Source organism: Carcharodon carcharias, chromosome 14 (genome assembly GCF_017639515.1).
Source record: "Carcharodon carcharias isolate sCarCar2 chromosome 14, sCarCar2.pri, whole genome shotgun sequence".
Lineage (NCBI taxonomy): Eukaryota > Metazoa > Chordata > Chondrichthyes > Lamniformes > Lamnidae > Carcharodon > Carcharodon carcharias.
The window spans coordinates 115355359-115377305 of NC_054480.1; the positions used below are offsets into that span (position 1 = coordinate 115355359).

At 41.1% G+C, this 21947-nt stretch overlaps 1 protein-coding gene across 1 annotated transcript in view; it reads right to left on the reverse strand.

Annotated features, from left to right (window-relative positions):
* wdr18 (WD repeat domain 18) overlaps window positions 1-21947 on the reverse strand; it is a 210055-nt gene that overhangs the window by 49739 nt on the left and 138369 nt on the right. Inside the window, exons 6-7 of the mRNA XM_041203680.1 lie at window positions 18360-18424; window positions 13708-13832 (exon numbers count right to left, since the gene is read on the reverse strand). Coding sequence (XP_041059614.1) covers window positions 13708-13832; window positions 18360-18424 — 190 coding nt within the window. The remainder of the gene's footprint in view (window positions 1-13707; window positions 13833-18359; window positions 18425-21947) is intronic.

The following is a 21947-nucleotide window of genomic DNA, read 5'->3' on the forward strand; positions in this document are numbered from 1 at the left end:
TTAGCCTCATTTTATTTGCAACTACAATAATAATGCTTCTTAAAGCCATCGTTATGTAACCAGGTCATAAATGGAGGGATTAATGAAGCACATTACAAGGTCACCTTATGTGACTGGGGTGCTCTGCAGTTGCTGAAATGAACATGTTTATGATCAGAGCTTTTTGCTGTTCATGCAGAATGAAGGGTAATGGAAATTAATGGTGGGATCAATGCATGGATCAGACCTGTTCTGTGGCAGAACTTCAGAACTTTCTGTATCTACCAGAATCTCACGTTCATACTTTCACAAAGCAACATTAGTTTATTTGGTTCCAATTAGATGAAAATTGTAGCTCCGGTGTCCCTCAGAGAAGCCCTGAGAAGATCCTGCTAATATTTACTGATTTGCCAGGACCTTGGAAGCAGAAAGCCACAAACTTCGGTCAAGAGGGAATTATTCCGGTACAATTCATCTAAGGAATTCTGGAAGATCCAAAACCAATGCGTCCACTATCTCTGTTAGCTCTTTTAAAACCTTAGGAAGCAAGTCATCAGGTCAAGATCAAACGTTGCCATTTAATCTCATTAATTTCTTCTGTACCAATGCTTTTACCCATACAGATTTAAGTTCCTCATTCTTGCTAGACCCTTAGCTTTTTGCACCTTCTACCATGAACACACATGCAAAGTAGTTATTTAATGTCTCTGCATTTCCTTACTCTCCATTACAATTTTACCTGTCCCTGTCTCTAATAGGGCCCACATCACTTTCACTAATCTCTTCCTATCTACATACCTATAGAAACATCTGCAATCTGTCTCTTGCAAGTGTACTGTCATATTCTTTTTTTCTCATATACTCTATCAATTTCCTGGTCCTCCTTTGTTGAGTTCTAGCATCCTTAGGTTACTACTCTTTTTGGTACCATTATAAATCTCTTTCTTTGATCTAATAGTATTTATAACTCCTCCCGTTAGTTATGGTTGAACCACATTTTGTGGGGATTTTGTGCCTTAAAATAAATGTATAATATATTGCAAATTATGCATTAATTCTTTAAATTGCTTGTCTGTCATCGTATCTTTTAATATAGTTTCCTAATCTACCCGAGCCAACTCTGTTTTGTTTAGATTTTAGGCTCTATTTTCAGACTTGGCTAAATCACTTTCAAACTCAAATAAAATTCTACCATATGAAGAATGCTCTTCCATAGAGACCCCTTTACTACAAGTTTATAAATTAACTCCTTTTCAATACAAAATACTAGATCCAAAATAGCCTGTTCCCTCGTGGGTTCCTCAACATGCTGATCTATAATACCTTTGTATACATTCACGAACTCATTAGCCAAACAATTTGGTTTGCTCATTCTATATAAAGATGAAAGACCCCATGATTACTCTATTGTCCTTATTATGTGCATCTCTAATTTTGCTGATTTATACTTGGCCCTATACAATTGTTGTTATGGATCCTGAAAACACCTCCCACCAATGTTTTCTGTCTTTACCGTTCCTCAGCGCCACCCAAACTGATTCTGCTTCTTAATTTTCTGAGCTGGGATCCCTTCTCTCTATTGTCTCCATTCCATCCTTACTAGGGCAACCCCTACTCCTTTTCCATCTTGCCTATCTTTTCTGAAAGTTAAGTGTCCTGGAATATTTAGTTCTCAATTTTGATCACTTTGTTCTGTAATGGTTATTAGATCAAGCATATCAATTTTTATCTATGTGATTAATTCATCTAATTTGTTGCAAATACTTTGTGCATTCAGTTTTGGCTTTTTAAAAATTTTCCCTGACATCAGTTTAGTCATTAATGGCCTATTAACTTTGTCACTCTTAACGTCCATTCCTGATCCGTTCTGCTCTAGAGCTTTGATATATCCCTTGCTGCTTTTGAAATATATCCTTTTCTGAATCCTCTCACCTCCACCATCTTGCCCCGCCCCGCAACCAATTTATTAGCTGTTTCCTGCCCTAGTTAATCGACTTGCCAGGGCACTGGTTCCAGCCCAGTTTAAGTGGAGCTGTTCCAAAAGAATAGTTCCCTCTTTCTCCAGTACTGTTGCCAGTAGCCCATGAAGCAAACCCCTGCCTCATATACCACTATTTCAACTATGCATTTAACATTCTAATCAATTTATCCCTATACCAATTGGCGCATGGCTCAGTTAATGATCCAGAGATTATTACCTTTGAGTGAAAGAAAAATACTGCAGATACTGGAAACCTGAAACAATAACATAAAATGCTGGAAAAACTCAGCAGGTCTGGCAGCATCTGTGAAGAAAGAAACAGAGTTAACGTTTCGAGTCCATGTGACTCTACTTCAGATCTGAAGAGAGGTAGAAATATGATGGGTTTTATACTGAAGAGAGGGGACACAAGACAAAGGGAGTGGTAATGATAGCATTAAAGGCTGAGGCAGGTGCTAACAGTGGCATGAAGGTCAGATAGCAGAATGTGTTGATAGCAGAACAAGGGTCAGCGCTCTCGCTCTCTGAAAGCAAACATAGGAACAAGTTACAGACTGGCCCTGTGGGGGGAGGGAGTTGGGAAAAAGTATCAAAATGGAGGACAGAGTTCATGGTCTGAAGTTGTTGAACTCAATGTTATGTCCAGAAGGCTGTAAAGTGCCTAAATCGGAAGATGAGGTGCTGTTCCTCAAGTATGCATTGGCTTCGCTGGAACATTGCAGAAGGCCGAGTGCAGAAATATGGGCACGAGAGTAAGATGGTGAATTGAAATGGCAAGCAACAGGAAGGTCTGGTCATGTTTGTGGACTGAGCGAAGGTGTTCCACAAAGCAATCACCCAAGCAGTTATCCTTTATCTTGTGTCCATGACATCTTTGTCAATCTCTCCTAAGCTCTTATCTATCTCATACCTTCTGAAGAGGAGTTGTACAGACTCGAAACTTTAACTCTGTTTCTCTCTCCGCAGATGCTGCCAGACCTGCTGAGTTTTTCCAGCATTTTTTGTTTCTATTTCTATTTTGCACCACCCCCCCTCTCTTCAACAGTATAAAACCCACCATATTTCTAAAACAAAAACAGAATTACCTGGAAAAACTCAGCAGGTCTTAGTTCTGTCGAAGGGTCATGAGGACTCGAAACGTCAACTCTTTTCTTCTCCGCCGATGCTGCCAGACCTGCTGAGTTTTTCCAGGTAATTCTGTTTTTGTTTTGGATTTCCAGCATCCGCAGTTTTTTTGTTTTTACCACCATATTTCTACCTCTCTTCAGTTCTGCAGAAGAGTCATACAGACGCGAAACGTTAACTCTGTTTCTATCTCACAAATGCTGCTCGGCCGGCTGAGTTTTTCTAGCATTTTCTGTTATTACTTTTAAGATTTTGCTTTCTCATTTAGACTTCTCAAAATTTTCTCAGCAAAACATGATTCCTAGATCTACCTATATTGTTGGTTTCTAAAAGGACCAGGATAATTGAATCCTCCCTCTCCCAGTCCCAAGTGCTTCTCGAGCCACGAGGAGATGTCTTTCATCCGGGTATCACAGCTTCTGCAGCTCCTGATCACATCTGCAGAGAACAGTATCTATTACCCTTACTGTAATGTCCCCTACCACAATGACATTCCTTATCACTCCTCCTACTTGAATATCCTCCTGGGGCACAGTATATGGTCAGTTTTTCCATCTACCTTGCAGTCCTTGATCGCATCTGCACAGATAACAAGTACCTCACCTGCTGGTCAAAGTCAAGGGAAGAGGCTCTTCCTCACTACAGCCTGGGTTTCCATACTTGCTTGACTCACAGTCACTCACTCTTGGCCCATGAACAACCTTAAAATCACCCTAAAATTCTACATAACCTAAGGGGTGTGACTGCTGCCTGGAACAAAGTGTCCAGTTGTCTCTCCCACTCCCTGATGCTCTGAAATGTCGGACTCCAGTTCAACATCTGAGCCAAAGTTCCTCGAGTTGCAGATGCTTATCATAGATATGGGGCAGAATTTTACGAGTCGGCAAGCAGGGGCGGGGCCTGCTCGCCGACGTGTAAAATGACGGGCGGTGACATTGAGAGGAACTCCTGTCACCACGCCCGATTTAAATTTTCAGGGAGCCGAATCAGCAAAATCACCTTTGCGCCTGCTGACCTGTCAATGGCCAACTGAGGCCATTGACAGAGCCAATTAAGTAATTAAAGGACGTGCCCGTCCAACCTTAAGGTTGGCGGGCTGGCCAGGAACCCCGGCTGGAACTAGAAAAAACATGAAACCTCATCCATGGGCGGGATGAAGTTTCATGTAAGCTTTAAAAAATTTAAGTAAAGATTTTGTAAAAATTATGGACGTGTCCCAACTCATATGACATTGTTACATGAGGGGACATGCCAGGGAATTTTTTTTTTCATTTTTAATATTTTTGAGAGTAGAGGTGATCTCCCTGAGGCTGCACTTAGCCTCAGGAAGATGAGTGAGCTCTTTCGTGCACATGTAAAATGGTGCCGCGCCTCCAATCGGGAGCGCCGATCGGAAGCGCATCCACACATGCCCTCCCGTCAACTCACCCCCCACCCCGACGGGGAAAAATTCAGCCCATGGTATCTGGGATATCAATACCCTCCACAAACACTCACGTGCTGTAATTAGGCATACCATTTGTCCTACATTGTTTATCTAACCTTGTGTATTTACCTGATCTGTTAATTAATATTTTTATTGAATCTATTATTTAGGGGAGATCGTGGAGGTGCAAGGCGGGCTTACAGGGTTAGATTGTTGGGACAGGGGGAACTGCTTGCTTCTCTTGCCCAACAAGAAGTTTTCTAAAGAGAATCACCTGATGGATCCAGCTCTTCTCACCTCCTCTTGCCTGCTGGATTGCCTGAGACAACATGGATTTATGAATAGAAATTCTCTTAAAAATGCATGCAGCTTCCTTTAAAAGTTTCAATAATTGATCCACCTCTTCAGAGTGGATTGGTCACCTGCCTTTTGTCCTGCCTCTGTTAAAACCAGAGTGGGCAGGTTTGAGGTGGGTTGGGGTCTTGCTTTAGAATTTTTAAATTTTAAACTTCCCAAATGCACCAAGCCCACCCATTTTGAGGTAAAATTATTCCCAATATCTTTCTCTCTTAGGTGTTCTATGTCAGAGTGATGCAATCCTGAATATAAAGCAGTGTTTGGTGACAGTTTGCTCTGCTGGATTTTGCAGCTTCTCTCTGGGCTCCTCACAATTGTTTCCCAGCTTAGTAATGTTTTAGTCCATTCACAAACTTTATTAAACCAAAGCAGTTCTCTCTCATTAAATATATATGTTGAAGACACAATGAGTTATAGCAACTTTGTATTGCTGTATGAATTTAGTGGTGATGGTGAGCAGCTTACATAAAATTATCAATAAATTCAATGAAGTTCGGTGCTCCAAAAATGAAAGAACAGAAAAATTACATTATTTCCCAAAAGACTGCAGCTTTCAATTGTTAAAAACTGCTGAGATAGAATTGTACACTAACAGTACAATTCTGGAGATGGACTCAGTGCAGTCTTCTTTCTTTCCCTTGTTGAATTTCTGATTCTGAATGGGATTTATTTCATGGGTTCTTGTCAGGTACTGATTCACTACCCAAATAATTGATTGTGAGCCTAGGCTGAGTGTATTTAGGTCATTTAACTGTGCAGGGCATGTAGTCAAGCTTAAACCAGCTCTCAAACAGTCACTTTCAGCAGAAGTCACATTATAGTGACCAGAAGCAAAAATGATTATTGAACACCTCCTTCCTCCCCCACACTTCACTTATCTTGGGATGCCTAGGCAACTATTTTACCCTCATCACTGAGGTGAGGTGAAAGTCACTGCTCTTGACACCAAAACAGCATTTGACTAAGTGCGGCATCAAGGAGCCCTAGCAAAACTGGAGTCAATGGGAATCGGGGGAAAACTCTCCTCTGATTGGAGTCATACCTAGTACAAGGGAAGATGGTTGTGGTTGGAGGTCAAACATCTCAGTTCCAGGGCATCACTGTAGGAGTTCCTCAGGGTAGTGTCCTAGGCCCAACCATCTTCAGCTGCTTCATCAATGACCTTCCTTCCATCATAAGGTTAGAAGTGGGGATGTTCGCTGATGATTGCACACTGTTCAGCACCATTCACAACTCCTTAGATACAGAAACAGTCCATGCCCAAATGTAGCAAGACCTGGACAACATCCAGGCTTGGACTGACAAATGGCCAGTAACATTCACACCACACAAGTTTCAGGCAATGGCATAAAAGATAAAACCACAATACTGTGGGTGCTGGAAATCTGAAATAAAAACAGAAAATGCTGGAGAAACTCAGCAGGTCTGGCAGCGTCTGTGGGGTGAGAAACATGGTTAACATTTCGAGTCCATTTGACTTCTTCAGAGCTAAAGAGAAGCAGAAATGTGATGGATTTTATACTGTTTAAAAGGGGGTGGAGCATGTGGAGCAAAATGGAAGGCCAGGATTAGGTGAGAGCTCAGGAGAGACTGACAAAGATGTCATGGACACAAGACAAAGGGAGTGTTAATGGTAGTGTTAAAGACTAAAGAAGGTGCTGATAGTGGCATAAAGGTAAGATAGCAAAACGTGTTAATAGCAGAACAAGGATTATCAGTCCGTAAAAGCACAATATAGAAACAAGTGATAGATGGCACTGTGGGTGGGGGTTGGGGAAATAGAATAAAAAAGATTTTAAAAAAGAATAAGTAAAAAATAAATTAAAAAAAAATTAAAAAGGAGTAGGTATGGAGGAGAGAGTTCATGGTCTGAAGATGTTGAACTCAATGTTAAATCCAGAAGGCTGTAAAAGTGCCTAATCAGAAGATGAGGTGCTGTTCTTCCAATTTGCATTGGGCTTCACCACAACATTGCAGCAGGCCAAGGAAAGACATGTGGGCATGACAGCAAGATGGTGTGTTTTTTAAATCTTTTTTAATCCAATTTTTTATCTTGATTTATTTTTAAGTTTTTATTTAGTTATTTTCATTTATTTGTTTTTTAATCCTTCCCCCGTACCCCCCCCCCCCCCCCCAACCAAAAACAGGGCTGTCACTTGTTTCTATGTTGTGCTTTCACAGAACACTGACCCTTGTTCTGCTATTAACACATTTTGCTATCTTACCTTTATGGCACTATCAGCACCTTTTTTATTCTTTAACACTACCATTAACACTCCCTTTGTCTTGTGTCCATGGCATCTTTGTCAATCTCTCCTGAGCTCCCACCAATCCCTGACTTTCCATTTTGTTCCACCAGCTCCACCTCCTCTTAAACAGTATAAAATCCATCACATTTCTACTTCTCTTCAGCTCTGAAGAAGAGCCATACAGACTCGAAACATTAACTCTGTTTCTCTCTCCACAGATGCTTTCAGACCTGCTGAGTTTTTCCAGTATTTTTTGTTTTTATGCCAGGCAATGACCATCTCCAACAAAAGAGTCTAACCGTAGCCCCTTAACGTTCAATGGCATCATCAGTGCTGAATCCCCCAATATCCTCGGGGTTGATTGACCAGAAACTGAACTGGACCAGCCATATAAATACTGTGGCTACAATAGCATGTCAGAGACTAGAAATCCTGCAGTGAGTAACTCACCTCCTAGTTCCCCAAAGCTTGTCTACCACCTACAAGGCACAAATCAGGAGTGTGATGGAATACTCTTCACTTGCCTGGATGAGTGCAGCTCCAACAACACTCAAGAATCTTGACCCCATCCAGGACAAAGCAGCCTGCTTGATTGGTTTCCCATCATCAAATATTCACTCCCTCCACCACTGATGCAGAGCAGCAGCTGTGTGTGTACCATCTACAAGATGCACTGCAGGAGCCCTCTAACGCTCCTTTGACAGCACATTCCAAACCCACGACTACTACCGTCTAGAACAACAAGAGCAGCAGACAAATGAGAACACCACCACCTGGAAGTGCTCCTCCAAGCCACTCACCATCCTGACTTGGAAATATATCGGCGTCCCTTCACTGTTGCTGGGTTAAAATCCTGGAACTCCCATCATAACAGCACTGTGGGTGTACCTACAGCACACAGACTACAGCAGTTCAACAAGGCAGCTCACCACCACCTTCTCAAGGGCAATAGGGATGGGCAATAAAGGCTGGCCTAGCCAGTGATGCCCACATCCAATGAATGAGTAAAAAAAACTACCTCAATCAGCTAAATTAACAGTGACCTTGGATGGAACCTGGGACTTCCCTGATCTGAATGGCACAATTCCACGTCAAGCTCATTTACTCATCAAATTATCACAAAAGGAACTTGCTTCCAAACAGTATTTGAAGCAAACACCTGGAGAGCTGTGGGAGAGCTCCAAATTATCAAAACGGGAACGAAATCTCAGACAAACAATGATAGATCAACATCAGAGTCAAGGAAGGCAGAATCAGTGAAGACCATTTAAGAGGGAATTTAAAAAATAGTTAAGCCAACAGGTGCAGAGCTATTTTCTCTGACCAATAAGAAATAATAAAATGTACACTACTCATCCATCTTTTAAATTAGTCTCAACCTTATTTTCCCCACTCCTCTTCCCCACCAGGGTCTGTCTCTTGTTTATCTCATTTAATCTCCTCAGGATCACTTGTTAGTCAGTGGCATACCTCTGCTTGTAATTGGGCCTCCGCTACAATAATATCCAATTGGAAACACGAGGACCATCCATACAGTGCTGCTTTTCCTGACTATTGATACCACATTTGCCACTTTTTTGCTCTTATGCCTTCTCCATGTGACCTGGCATAATATCCCTGAACATTTATCTTCTTACACAATGCATGCAGATATAGGGTCCACAATGAATCAAATGCAGACCAACTACAAATTAAACAAATGAGATGCATTGCTTTCAGGATCCAAAGGAATTTTAGAAAAATTCCTGATGTATTCTCAATGTATATGTGAGCCAGCTTAACTGAGAGCATAAAAATTTGAATTTGGAAAAAAATATCAATTTAGTAATTAACACTAAATCATTATAGCCCCTCAAGGTTGCTTTAAAAAAGTCAAATCCTCTGAACAGCAACCAGCTGTAAAATACAATCTTCAACCATTATTGGCTTGTTAAATGTCAAATAATTGAACAAAATCATTTCTGGAAAACAAGAGTCCCTTGAAGGGGTGTATTTAATCAGACAGCCATCAGATTACTCATTCATTCATTTATTACATTCCACAAATTACATTGCTCTAGACATTTCTACTGTTATCACTGAAATTACATTTTTCTATTTTCCCAGTTATGAAGCTACTTGTGATAAGGAAAGAATTACCACCTGGAAGATAATCATTTTGTCAAAATTAAATTTTATGTCACATCTTTTAAGACAAAAATACTGTGAACAAAATACAGCAGCCCAATCTGCATAAAACTATACCCTTGGGAGCCACAGGGGAGTTAGAAAAAGTATGAGCAGAGGGGTTTTATAGCTCTTTGCCAGTTTCCTCTCTCTCTTATGAAGGTGCTACCTCTGACAGGCTACAGGTTCTGTGATTTTCAGCCGTCTTCTTCAAGTACCATTCTTTATCCATAAGCCAAGCTAGTATTGTCAGCTATTAACTGTAAACAACTAGTTATGTCCTGTCCAGTCCTGACTCTATGTTTATATGGAAGCACATCTTAGCAGAAGTCATTTGATTCTAATCAGGAACAGTAACTGTCTGTTTATCCTCTCATTAGTCCTGAGGGGGATGTCAGTGCCCTAACTAAGATCAGCTAACTAGCTGAGACAATGTACCACATCTCTCTGACTTATGTATGCACAGCTTGTCGAAACTAGGTGTCAAAACTGTAGTATTCTCCATTTGTGTCCTTCAAAGCCAAAATTGTATTTTACCCATGGGTCGATTTGTCTTCCTCAATTTCACAAATGGTGGATTGGAAAATGCCATTACCTCACTGGTGTTAAAGGGTTTCCCTATTGAGGGTGCTTTTTGTTGATCCTGTATCAAAGTTAAAATAATTTGGTGGAGATGTAAGGAGTGAGAAATAATAGGCTATCATCAAGAAATACTGGAGGAGACAGATGCAGAAACCAGGAATCCAACAAAAAGAGCATCAGGCAGTAGTCTTTACATTATTTGTTCCTCTGGAGGAATTCAATTTTTAAAATGGCTTTTTAAATATTCTCTCTGTTTTTCTGCCCACATAAGGTCACAAAGCTCTATACCGCATTAATGCTTTTGGACATTACTGGCCTTCATTTTTTAAAAAATTCATTCATGGGATGTAGGCATCGCTGACCAGGCCAGCATTTAGTGCTTGTCCCTAATTGCCCCTGAGAAGGTGGTGGTGAGCTGCCTTCTTGAACTGCTGCACGTGGTGTAGGTACACCCACAGTGCTGTTAAGGAGTGAGTTCTAGGATTTTGACCCCGTAGCAGCAAAGGAATGGCGATGTATTTGTATGTCAGGATGGTGAGTGGCTTGGGGGGAACTTCCAGTTGGTGGTGTTCCCCATGTGTCTGTTGCCCTTGTCCTTCTAGATAGTAGCGGTTGTGGGTTTGGAAGATGCTGCCTAAGGAGCCTTAGTGAGTTCCTGCAGTGCACCTAGTAAATGGTACACACTGCTGCCACTGTGCACTGGTAGTGGAGGAAGTGAATGTTTGTGAATGGGGTGCCAATCAAGCGAGCTGCTTTGTCCTGAATGGTGTCAAGCTTTTTGAGTGTTGTCGGAGCTGCAGTCATCCAGGCAAAAACCATAGAACCATAGAAAAGTTACTGTGCAGAAAAGGCTATTCAGCCCATCAAAGGAGAAAAAAGGAATTAGCTGCTCATTTTAATCCCACTTTCCAGCACCTAGTCTGTAGTCTTGCAGGTTACAACTCTTCAGATGCAGATCCAGGTACCTCGTAAATGAGTTGAGCATTTCAGCTTCAATCACCAACTTAGGCAGTGAATTCCAGATGCCCACCATCCTATGAGTGAAAAAGCTTCCTCATGTCCCCTCTAATCCTTCTACTAATCACTTTGAATCTATGCCCCCTGGCAACTGACCCCCTCAGCTAGGGGAAAAAAGTCTTTCCTGTCTACCCTATCTAGGTCCCTCAATTTTGCACACCTCAATTAGGTCATCCCTTAGCCTCCTCTGTTCTAAGGGAAAAAAACTCTTGCCTATTCAATCTCTCCTCATAGCTGCAATTTTCAAGCCCTGGCAACATTCTTGTAAATCTCATCTGCACTCTCTCCAGATCAATTATGTCATTCCTGTAATTGACCAGAATTGTACACAAAATTCCAGCTGTGGCCTCATCAGCACTTTATACAGTTCCATCGTTACATCCCTACTTTTGTATTAAATACCTCGCCCAATAAATGAAAGCATTCCATACGCTTTCTTGGCGATCTTGTCTACTGTCCTGCCATCTTCAAGGGCCTGTGGACATGCACTCCAAGACGTGTCTCACTTCCTCAATACTCATGCAGCATGTTCTGACGAAGAGTCATACGGACTCGAAACGTTAACTGTATTCCTCTCCGCAGATGCTGTCAAACCTGCTGAATTTTTCCATCTATTTTTGTTTTTGTTCCTCTCAATACCTTCTTGTTTATTGAATATTCCCTTGCTTTGATTGCCCTCCCCAAATGCATTATCTCACAGTTCTCCGGATTGAATTCGATAAGTGGAGAGTATTCCATCACACTCCTGACTTGTACTTGTAGATGGTAGACAGGCTTTGTGCAATCAGGAGGTGAATTACTCACTGCAGGATTCCTAGCCTCTGACCTGTTCTTGTAGCTACAGTATTTATATGGTTAGTCCAGTTCAGTTTGTGGTCAATGGTGACCCCAAGATGTTGATAGTGGGGAATTCAGTGATGATAATGCCATTGAATGTCAAGGGGCAATAGTTAGATTCTCTCTTGTCAGAGATAGTCATTGCCTGGCACTTGTGTGGCACGAATGGTACTTGTCAGCCCAAGCCCAGATATTTGGATATGGATTGTTCCAGCATCTGAGAAGTCGCGAATGGTGCTGAAAGTTGTGCAATCATTAGTGAACATCCCCAATTCTGTCCTTATGATGGAAGGAAGGTCATTGAAGAAGCAGCTGAAGATGGATGGGCCTAGGGTACCAACCGGAGAAACTCCTGCAGTGATGCCCTGGAACTGAGATGATTGACCTCCAACAACCACAACCATCTTCTTTTGTGCTAGGCATGACTCCAACCAGCAGAGCGTTTTCCCCAATTCCCACTGACTCCAGTTTTGCTAGGACTCCTTGATGCCACACTTGGTCATATGCTGCCTTGATGTCAAGGGCAGTCACTCTCACCTCACCTCGGGAGTTCAGTTCTTTTGTCCATGTTTGAACCAAGGCTGTAATGAGGTGAGGAACTGAGTGACCCTGGCGGAACCCAAGCTGGGCGTCAGTGAACAGTTATTGCTAAGCAAGTGCCGCTTGATAGCATTGTTGATGACCCCTTCCATCACTTTACTGATAATCGAGATGGGTGGGTAATTGGCCAGGTTGAAGTGGCCAGGACATTCCTGGGCAATTTCCTGCATTGCTGGGCAGTTGCCAGTGTCGTAGCTGTACTGGAACAACTTGGCTAGGGCGTGGCAAGTTCTGGAGCACAAGTCTTCAGTCCTATTGCCAGAATATTGTCAGGGGCCATAACCTTTGCACTATCCAGTGCCATTTCTTGATATCACGTGGAGTGAATCGAATTGCCTCAAGACTGGCATCTGTGATGCTGGGGACCTCCAGAGGCCAAGATGGATCATCCACTCGGCACTTCTGGCTAAAGTTTGTAGCAAATGCTACAGCCTTATCTTTTACACTGGTGTGCTGGGCTCCTCCATCATTGAGGATGGTATTTGTGGATTCTCCTCCATCAATGAGTTGTTTCATTTCCACCACCATTTACAACTGGCTGTGGCAGGACTGCAGAGTTTAGATCTGATCCATCAAGGAAACTAGTAATATGGAGCATCATCACATCAGAGAATGGTTCTTCCGGATAGGGTTAGCAGCACCAGTTAAAGGTGCACCAAGAGTTGCCTTAATGCTAGTTATTTGAAATTAATGGTAACAGAATTATGCTAATCCACATAATGAAGCTGCCCATTAAAGAATGCTCAATGGGGTGGGGCCAAACCAAACTCAAATCTTGAATTTACCAAATTAGCACAATTTTAATAATTTCAAGTCTTTCACTAACGCACCTTTGTGCAACAATCACTGATCAGGATTAAGAACCATGACCGATATTTTCTCTACTTCAAACTTTTGGTCATGGAAGCTTGTGCTTCCCTGGTGTTCAACTAATTTATCAAGACATTTAGGCAATTCCGCTTTCTAGAGAGTAAATATAAAAACGCAGCAACTCAGCATGATCCAAACTTTTAGTCATTTATTCTGCTGCTGAATGGCAGTTAAAAACACAAGACATGCCATCTGGAATTTTGTAGCAATTTGTTAATATGTGAATGATTAGTGCTGCCCTGTTTTGCTAGCTTTACCCAAAATAAGGCATGAGATTGGTGAAATGAAATGAACATTGAAAGCAGGAATAACTGCGAACATTCCATACTTGGACCGGGTTTATTCATTGGATGGCTGTTAAGATTCTACTTGACAGAAGTGAGGACGATAGGATTACATGAATGGAGTATTGGAACGAGCTGCCATGCAAAAGTGCATAAATAATACTACACAGTAAGTGTATGTGAAGCTCTCAAATGTGCTCAAGCACCTCTGTTTAATAAATACTTTAGCCTTACCTTTATGATTAATTGTTCTCAAGCACTGCTTGCTTTGAATGTCCCACAGTCTCACTGTCTCATCATGTGATCCTGAAATTAGCAATGTCCCATCCATGGAGACCGACAGACACGTCACCTGATTTCTAAAAAACAAAGTTTCCAGTTTAAGTTCAACATTGAGAAACTACAAGATTCAAATAATTTCCCCCACCTCCCCGGCCCAGTTCTCACTATTTTTCCCTCTTCTCCTGCCCTCGACACTTACATCAGTACTAACCGCCCTCACCCAAACTGCCACTTTCCATGTGTGTCAGCCAAACTGAAAGTGACAGATTATTGTACCATAAAGGGAATTACAGTATAGCCTATACTACCTTCACATGCAAATAGGTGAATAATAGGAATGAGAATCCTGGATGATTTTCCCCTCCCACACCCAGTGTTCTGCGACCCAGTGAGCTCCTTATTCCTACTCCAAGCAAGACCAACCAATTAATTCAGTGATGGTGGTGTAGGCGGATGAGTCAGGAGAGGAGAGGGCGAGGAATAAACATGGAGGGAAATTTACAACCCACTACCCTGATATAGAAATGGTGCTGCAGATTGATCGCCAAATTTAGAAACCACATGAATTTCAATTTCATTGATTTGAATGGGAAGGAAGAATTAGCAAAGCCAGTTTCCCACCCAAGTAGCAAACTGAAAATCTGTTCCTGAGAGAGTTGTTCCTGAGAAGAGGGGACAGAGAGAAGGCAGGGTAGAGAGATGAAAGGAGGGGACAGAGAAAGTGCCAACAGAGAGATGTTTTTAAGTGAATTGGAGTCCTTGGTCATTGGAGATGTAGAAATTTGGATCTTAATTCAACTGTTGCATCTTTAGAAAGTCAATTTTATCTGCTCCACAATTAGCATGTTACACCTATGTTCAATGCCCTTTTAAAAAAAAACACCGAAACAGGCTAGAATATATGCTAGCATTTCATTGGCCCATAGACTTGGCAAGCCTGTACCACTTTAGCTGTGTCAGTTAACGGGAAGTACTACAGGATTAATGTGTTATGTATGACATTACTGCGCAATGGTGCACATAAGGAGTAATTAACATAAAATTGCACCTGAAGTCCTATTTAAATATCAGAGTCAAAACTTAGGACTGTGTATTTGGGTCAGTTACTAGAGGGCTGATTATAGATGCTGACCTCCTAAATGCAGGGAAGCTATTGCACCTTATGAAAGAAAGGTTAACAAGGTGATCTTGTTTAGATAATAATGAATACTAGCTATTTACATTTAGCTTTATATTTTTCCTGTTTTGATTCTTGGGATGAAGGGGTTGTCTTATGAGGAAAGATTGAGCAGTTTAGGCCCTATAATCATTGGAGTTGAGAAGAATGAGAAGTGATCTTATTGAAACTTCTAAGAGCCCGAGGGAGCTTGACAGGGTGGATGCTGAGAGAATGTTTCCCTTTATGGGAAGAATTTAGAACTGGGGTTATAGTTTCAAAGTAAGGGATCTCCCATTTAAGATGGAAAAGAGGAAGAATTTCTTCTCAGTCAATATTCTTTGGAATTCTCATCTTGAGAAAGCAGTGGAGGCTGGGCCATTGAATATATTCAAGGGTGAGTTATACAGGTTTTTGATTGACAAGAGAGTCAAGGGTTATGGGGACAGGCAGGAAAGTGGAGTTGAGGCCACAAATCTGATCAGCTGCAATCTTATTGAATGACAAGCTGGCCTGAAGGACCAAATGGCCTACTCCTGCTTCTATGTTATGTTTACATTAACATTACAAGGGTCAGTATGGCTCAATTGTTTGCATTCTTACCATGAATCAGAAAGTTCTGTGTTAAAGCCCCATTTCAGAACTTGAACATATCTTCAGGTGACATGCTGATGTAAGACTGAGTGCTGCAATGCCAGCGATTCAGTGAGATATTAAACCAAGATGTATCTACCTTCTCTGATGCTTCTGGTGGATGTTACATGACACCAACTGAAAAGTACTAGCAAGCTCACCCAGTGTCATCGTCAATAATCCTCCTCAACCTACACTAAAAACATATTTTGGTCATTTACCTCTTAATGCTTGGTGTTTCCCTAAATAGTGAATTTTGCTGCACTTCAAAGTAATTCACAATCTGGGAGGATGTAATACCGTGCCATATAAATGCAAGTTTTCTTTCAAATCAATGGAGGATTGTGAAGTATTTAAAAGGTACTTTTATATCATTCTGCAGTTGCTAACTCCCAAAATATGGGTCTTCACACTAGTAAGCCGAATAGAATTCGATGTAGACACAATGGGCCATATGGCCTCCTTCTGTGCCATTAAAAAATTCACAATCACAGAAATGTCAGGACAAGCAATGAGAAAGATTCATTTTTCTCTGGGTCTCCCTAGGTTCCACTAGTTTTAAATGGGCTAGTAAACACACCTGCATCATCACACAAAATGTGATTAATGTTGTACTCAAAGCTCTATGCATGCTACTTAAAACATCACAGCAGCCTTTGCTTGTATTTCTCTTTTTCCCACTGGTTTGATTCACAATTTAAAAGTAAATTTGTGAGTGCAGCACCACACATGAAGAATGAACACTTGGGGAAAGTACTGGGTTGGTTCCTGGCATCTATGGATCTGCACCCAAGCAAGGAGCACTGTCTTCAGATGGGGACAGAATTGGGCGATGGGGCAGGAAACAAAAGAAAAGGTAATGAAAATATGCAAGCTAAAGCTGCTTAATATCGAAGGCTATTTTGAACGCCAGAAGAAATTGTTAAATATAGAATGTATTGTCACTGTCGTGAAGGTTCCCTGTCAGTGTCAGCAAGGTAATAAAGTAAGGCATCAGAGGACAACCAGAGAGTTAGAGATGGGAGACTAGACACTTTGTCATGCCTCCTAACAATGATTAAAGAAGATATTTTCAGAGTTTTATAACACTTGCCTGTCTCCCCAGCTGAAGAGAGGGTTTGGAGTGCAGGGTTGATCAACAATTAGTCTGGGGCAAAAACAGAATTACCTGGAAAAACTCAGCAGGTCTGGCAGCATCAGTGGAGAAGAAAAGAGTTGACGTTTCGAGTCCTCATGACCCTTCAACAGAACTGAGTGAATCTTAGGAAAGGGGTGAAATATAAGCTGGTTTAAGGTGGCGGGGGGGGGGGGGGGGGGGGGGGGGGGGGGGGGGGGGGGGGGGGGGGTGGCGGGGGGAGGTAGAGAAGTTGGGGGGGTGTGGTGTGGTTGTAGGGACAAGCAGGCAGTGATAGGAGCAGATAATCAAAAGATGTCACAGACAAAAGAACAAAAGAACGCAGAGGCGTTGAAGGTGGTGATATTATCTAAACGAATGTGCTAATTATGAATGGATGATAGGGCACTCAAGGTACAGCTCTAGTGGGGGTGGGGTGGAAAGGCTAGCAGGGCATAAAAGATTTAAAAATAATGGAAATAGGTGGGAAAAGAAAAATCTATATAAATTATTGGAAAAAAAACAAAAGGGGGAAGAAACAGAAAGGGGGTGGGGATGGAGGAGGGAGTTCAAGATCTAAAGTTGTTGAATTCAATATTCAGTCCGGAAGGCTGTAAAGTGCATAGTCAGAAGATGAGGTGCTGTTCCTCCAGTTTGCGTTGGGCTAGTCTGGGGTGTAGCTTAACTCCAGATATCAAAATGCTTTACAAATACCACTTTCCAGAACATTCTGAAGGTTATAAGGCAGCAAAATTATTTTAATGCCTCTGGCAGAAAGTTTGCAGGCTCAAAAGTTGAAAATAAAAAGGTCAACTTCTCCTGTGGCATTTTTGCTACAGGCTATCCCGTGAACAGTAGAAAAATTAGTATAAATGTATAACATGGATAACACCCGCTGCAGATTCTGATTCTCACAAAGCAAAACAATGGGAAAAAAAAATTTATAATTTATACACCTGCCTTTTGTTCTTTAAAAATGCATGTAGAGTCTGCTTATCAGTACATATTAGAATTAAGTTAGAATTTTCAATACAATAATGGATGTAACTCTTTCCCTCCCTATAGTTCCATTTGTTGTCCTATTGAAATAAATAACCTGTACCATTTATGTTTTAGTACTGGACTGCATTTCAGTGAAATCAGACTTTGTCAAGAGAAATATAGTGGAAGTGCATATGGCTTTCACAGTTTTATTTTTGCTCAGTCCTACATACTACTGCAGCATATTCCTAATTATTAATGTGCCTCACAGGAAAGCAAGGAGTGGTATCAGTATTCTGAAGTGTTTTAATCTTCCCAAAATTTCAATAGCATTTTTCTCCTAAGGCTGAAGAGAAAAGGAAATACCTGGAAGTTTTAACAAATATATTCTGATTTGTTACGATTAAAGAGGAACGAATAGCTTCCATATAAAAACACTACAAGGCATCTTAGTTTGACAGATTTCACCTTTAGCAAGATCAGCAATAAATTCAATGATCAGATCATGGTGGAGCAAAATGATAAAGCCTAGTAATGGTAGTGGGAGAATGAATTTGGACATTCATTCTACCTAGTCCTAAGTGAAACTACCTGCAATTTCCATTGCTTTGAAGAAAAATTTCACAGCTAGGAAATTACTGAAAGATTACTCAGTTGCAACATTTGTTTAAGCTACATACTAGGATTCTGATGAGAAACAATTAATAAAGAGTTCTTTACCGATGTCCCTTGAAAATCTGGCTGCCACCTTTGTCAGTCTGAAAGCTCTTCTCTCTCTGATCAGGCTGTAAACAAGCACATTATTAGTATATCAGTCCAGGATGAACCAAATATTTCTTAAGGTATGAGCTTGCATGTAAACAGAAGTTAAATTAACTACACTTTAAAAAAATAATTTAGAAGTTTTACAACTCCACAACTGTTGTACTGACCATAAATCTAAATACAGGGGAATGCAAATAATCCCAAACAGTCTTGCACACTTTTCCCAAAACCACTTACAGGGGTACTAGTAAGGTCTGCAAGCAACCAATCTTCCCTCTTGGGGTATGGAGAAGGGAAAACTGCAGAGACAGCATGCGCACTATCAGGAGAGCCTGTCTTACGACAGAATCCAAAGATTAGAGATAATTGAAGCAAAAATGCACATGTGCTAAGTGCAATGTTCAATCAGTTCTAACTCACTCTCCTGAAGTGAAATTATACTTTCCAACTTCCCAGCCAGAAGTGGCACAAATTGATCAATTTACAAATAATACAACTGCCTTTAACTAGATTAAAAACTCAAATCTTCAAAATGAAATAATTTCTTTAAAAGAAACACTCATTTCCATAATGAGAATTAAGAAAATTATGTGGTGTTCTGCAACCAAATATTACGCCCCAAGACGAGGAACAAATGTGGAATTCCCATTGGGAATAAGCTATGTGCTTTGAGTTATCTTCACTCAAAAGTCACGAGGTTTCAAAGCAAGTTGGAAAAGGTATTACACATTATAAGTTCTTAATGGCTTAGAAGAGGGGACACAACAAGATGGTGACCATGAATTAAAAGTGATCTGCTATTTAAAATTAATATTTTCTGCCTCCTCAGACTTCCCCAGTCCCCGTTTCCAGGTTTCTTCCCCTCATCCCATTATTTCAAAGGTTGACCAACACACTACACTTGCAGGATCTGTCTCTTTTTGTGGCCCCATATACTCATTGCCCCTTGACTAATTCTGGGGAACTGCCATATCAGTGCTGTCACCAGGCTTACAGGGAAAAATCACTCAACACCTTAGCGGATCATGATTCTTTAATTTGTTCCATACTGCTCCCAAAACAGCACTGCCATCACCTGTAACGGATCTGTAACTTCCTGGACTTCAACTCCAGCTTAAAATGTTCCCTTCACACAGAGCTCAAGTTTGAAGGACAGAATCTTTAATTGTATTTTCACAGTTCAAACAGGGTCTTGTACAAAAATTTCACACATCTGTAATTACAACTTCTTGAAATCCTAGTGACAACAATGAAGATGGGCACCAACAGTCCTAGTCACCCCAGCAATTCACTAATAGTTCTACAATTGGTGTGGACACCTATTACTTTTGGGAAAATAAGTGAGCATGACAGGGAGCTAAGGAGGCTGTAAAAATCAAAAATTAATCACCACAAAGTACAATTCCTACAGTCCACTGTGAATGATGAATGGTTAAACTGTCTGACTTCAAAGCTAAAATACAACACTGTTCAGAATGAGAGCCAGCTCAGCACCAAGAATAGCCCGTTTGAGCAAAATAAAAAACACTCATTCTGCTTTGTATTAATCTTCTTTAGTTCACCTTGGTCCCATTTCATCTTTAGTTCAGCACTTCCATGTATCCAACTTTGATATTTTGATCGATTTGATTATCTGTCATCCTATGTATTTAACAGGCCCCTTTCATCTGACTATCATGTATTTGCCTTCTCAGTTCTTTTGTTAATGCCTCAGCGGTGGTTGCCCTTAGAATAGAGAGTAGGGGAATAGTTGTAGACCACTATCAAGGTTGTCATGTCATACTGGCACTTCCCCAATCACAATTCCAGAGCTGCACTATCCTGACACACCAATCTGACCTGCACTATCCCAGCACATCAGCCCAGACCTACACTATCTCAACACACCACCCCAGCACACCACCCAAGACCTACATTATCCTAGCACAGAATCTCAGACCCAGATTGTTCATTTATAATCTCTCAAGTGGAAAACCGTCCATGGTCTGCATCCTGTATTAAATTTGATTTCCTCCCAATTTCATCTATTTTTAAGGTGATTGGAAAAGAACCAAAAATGGAACAAGGAAAATCTTTGTTATGCAGTGAATGGTTAGGATCTGGAATATACTTCCTAAGAGAGTGGTGGACGCAGATTCAATCATGCCCTTCAAAAGGGAATTGGATAAGCAAGTGAAGAGAAAAAAAAATTCAGGGCCGAGAGGAAATGGCAGGGAAGTAGGAGCAGCTAAATTGTTCTTGCAGCGAGTTGATGTGAACTTGCCAGACTGAATGACTGTCTTCTATGGTGTAACTATTTTATTTTTCATGTGTGTTTCTTGGAACTTTCCTCGTATCTTCTCAACTGTAAACAGTCTGTCCTACACCTATCCTCCTCCCTGCATTCTCACTCCAATGAAATTGACTTTACAACATCATTTTGTGCCCTAACCAATTCCTTCTTAGAGCTCAAAACTATAAAACTCACCATCTCCTTCAGTCTTCTCTTTCTCCTACAATAGAAAGTTTTCAAACCAGAAACTTAAGAGACAACTGCACACTACTGCTTAATTTACCAGGGTGGTGTCCTGAACCAGCTGCCATGGTTCTCAACCTGGGTATTAAAAATGGACTCATGCTGACAATTATAATTATTCTATATATCTCAGCTCAATATTTAAGCATTAAACCTTTGTCATTGAATTGACAATTTTCCTTTTCCCGTTCCACAGATGCTAAGGTTGAACAGTTTATCGAGCATGACATCAATATTTCACTCTTCAGGAAGGAGTATCATCAGCGAGCTTGACATGTGTCTACTCCATCAGGGTCAAAGCCAAAGATTACATTCCTGTTCTATGTGAATTTATACTCAATTAGATTTCAATAACCAATACAGTTCTGATTAATTCCATCCAGCCCTATTCCCCGATCCATGCTCTACATATTGACCTGCCAAAACCTGGCTGTATTACCTACCACATCCAACATTCCTGAGGGCAAATGTAATTCTAGGGTAAATAAGTTAATCATTCCAACATTCCACAAATTCTAGCATTTAAAATATTTAGAAGGAACAGTTTGCCACTTTAATAGTCACAGGACGAAGCTGTAGTATTTGTTATTTTACAATGTAAAAAATTCATTTACAGGATGTGGGCATCACTGGCTAGGCTAGTGTAGCCCTGGAGAAGGTGGAGGTGAATTGCCTTGTTGAACCGCTGCAGTCCATGTGGTGTAGGTACATCCACGGTGCTGTTAGGTAGAGAGTTCCAGTATTTTGACCCAGTGAGTGAAGGAACAATAATATCAAGTCAGGATGGTGAGAGGCTTGGAGGGGAGCTTCCAGGTGGTGTTGCTCCCATGTGTCTGCTGCCCTTGTTCTTATAGATGGTAGCTGTCATAGGTTTGGGAGATGCTGCCTAAGGAGCCTTGTTGAGTTTCTGCAGTGCATCTTGTACACACACTGCTGCCACTGTTCATCGGTGGTGGAGGGAGTGATTGTTTGTGAAAGGGGTACCAATCAAGTGGGCTGCTCTGGCCTGGTGTCAAGCTTCTTGAATG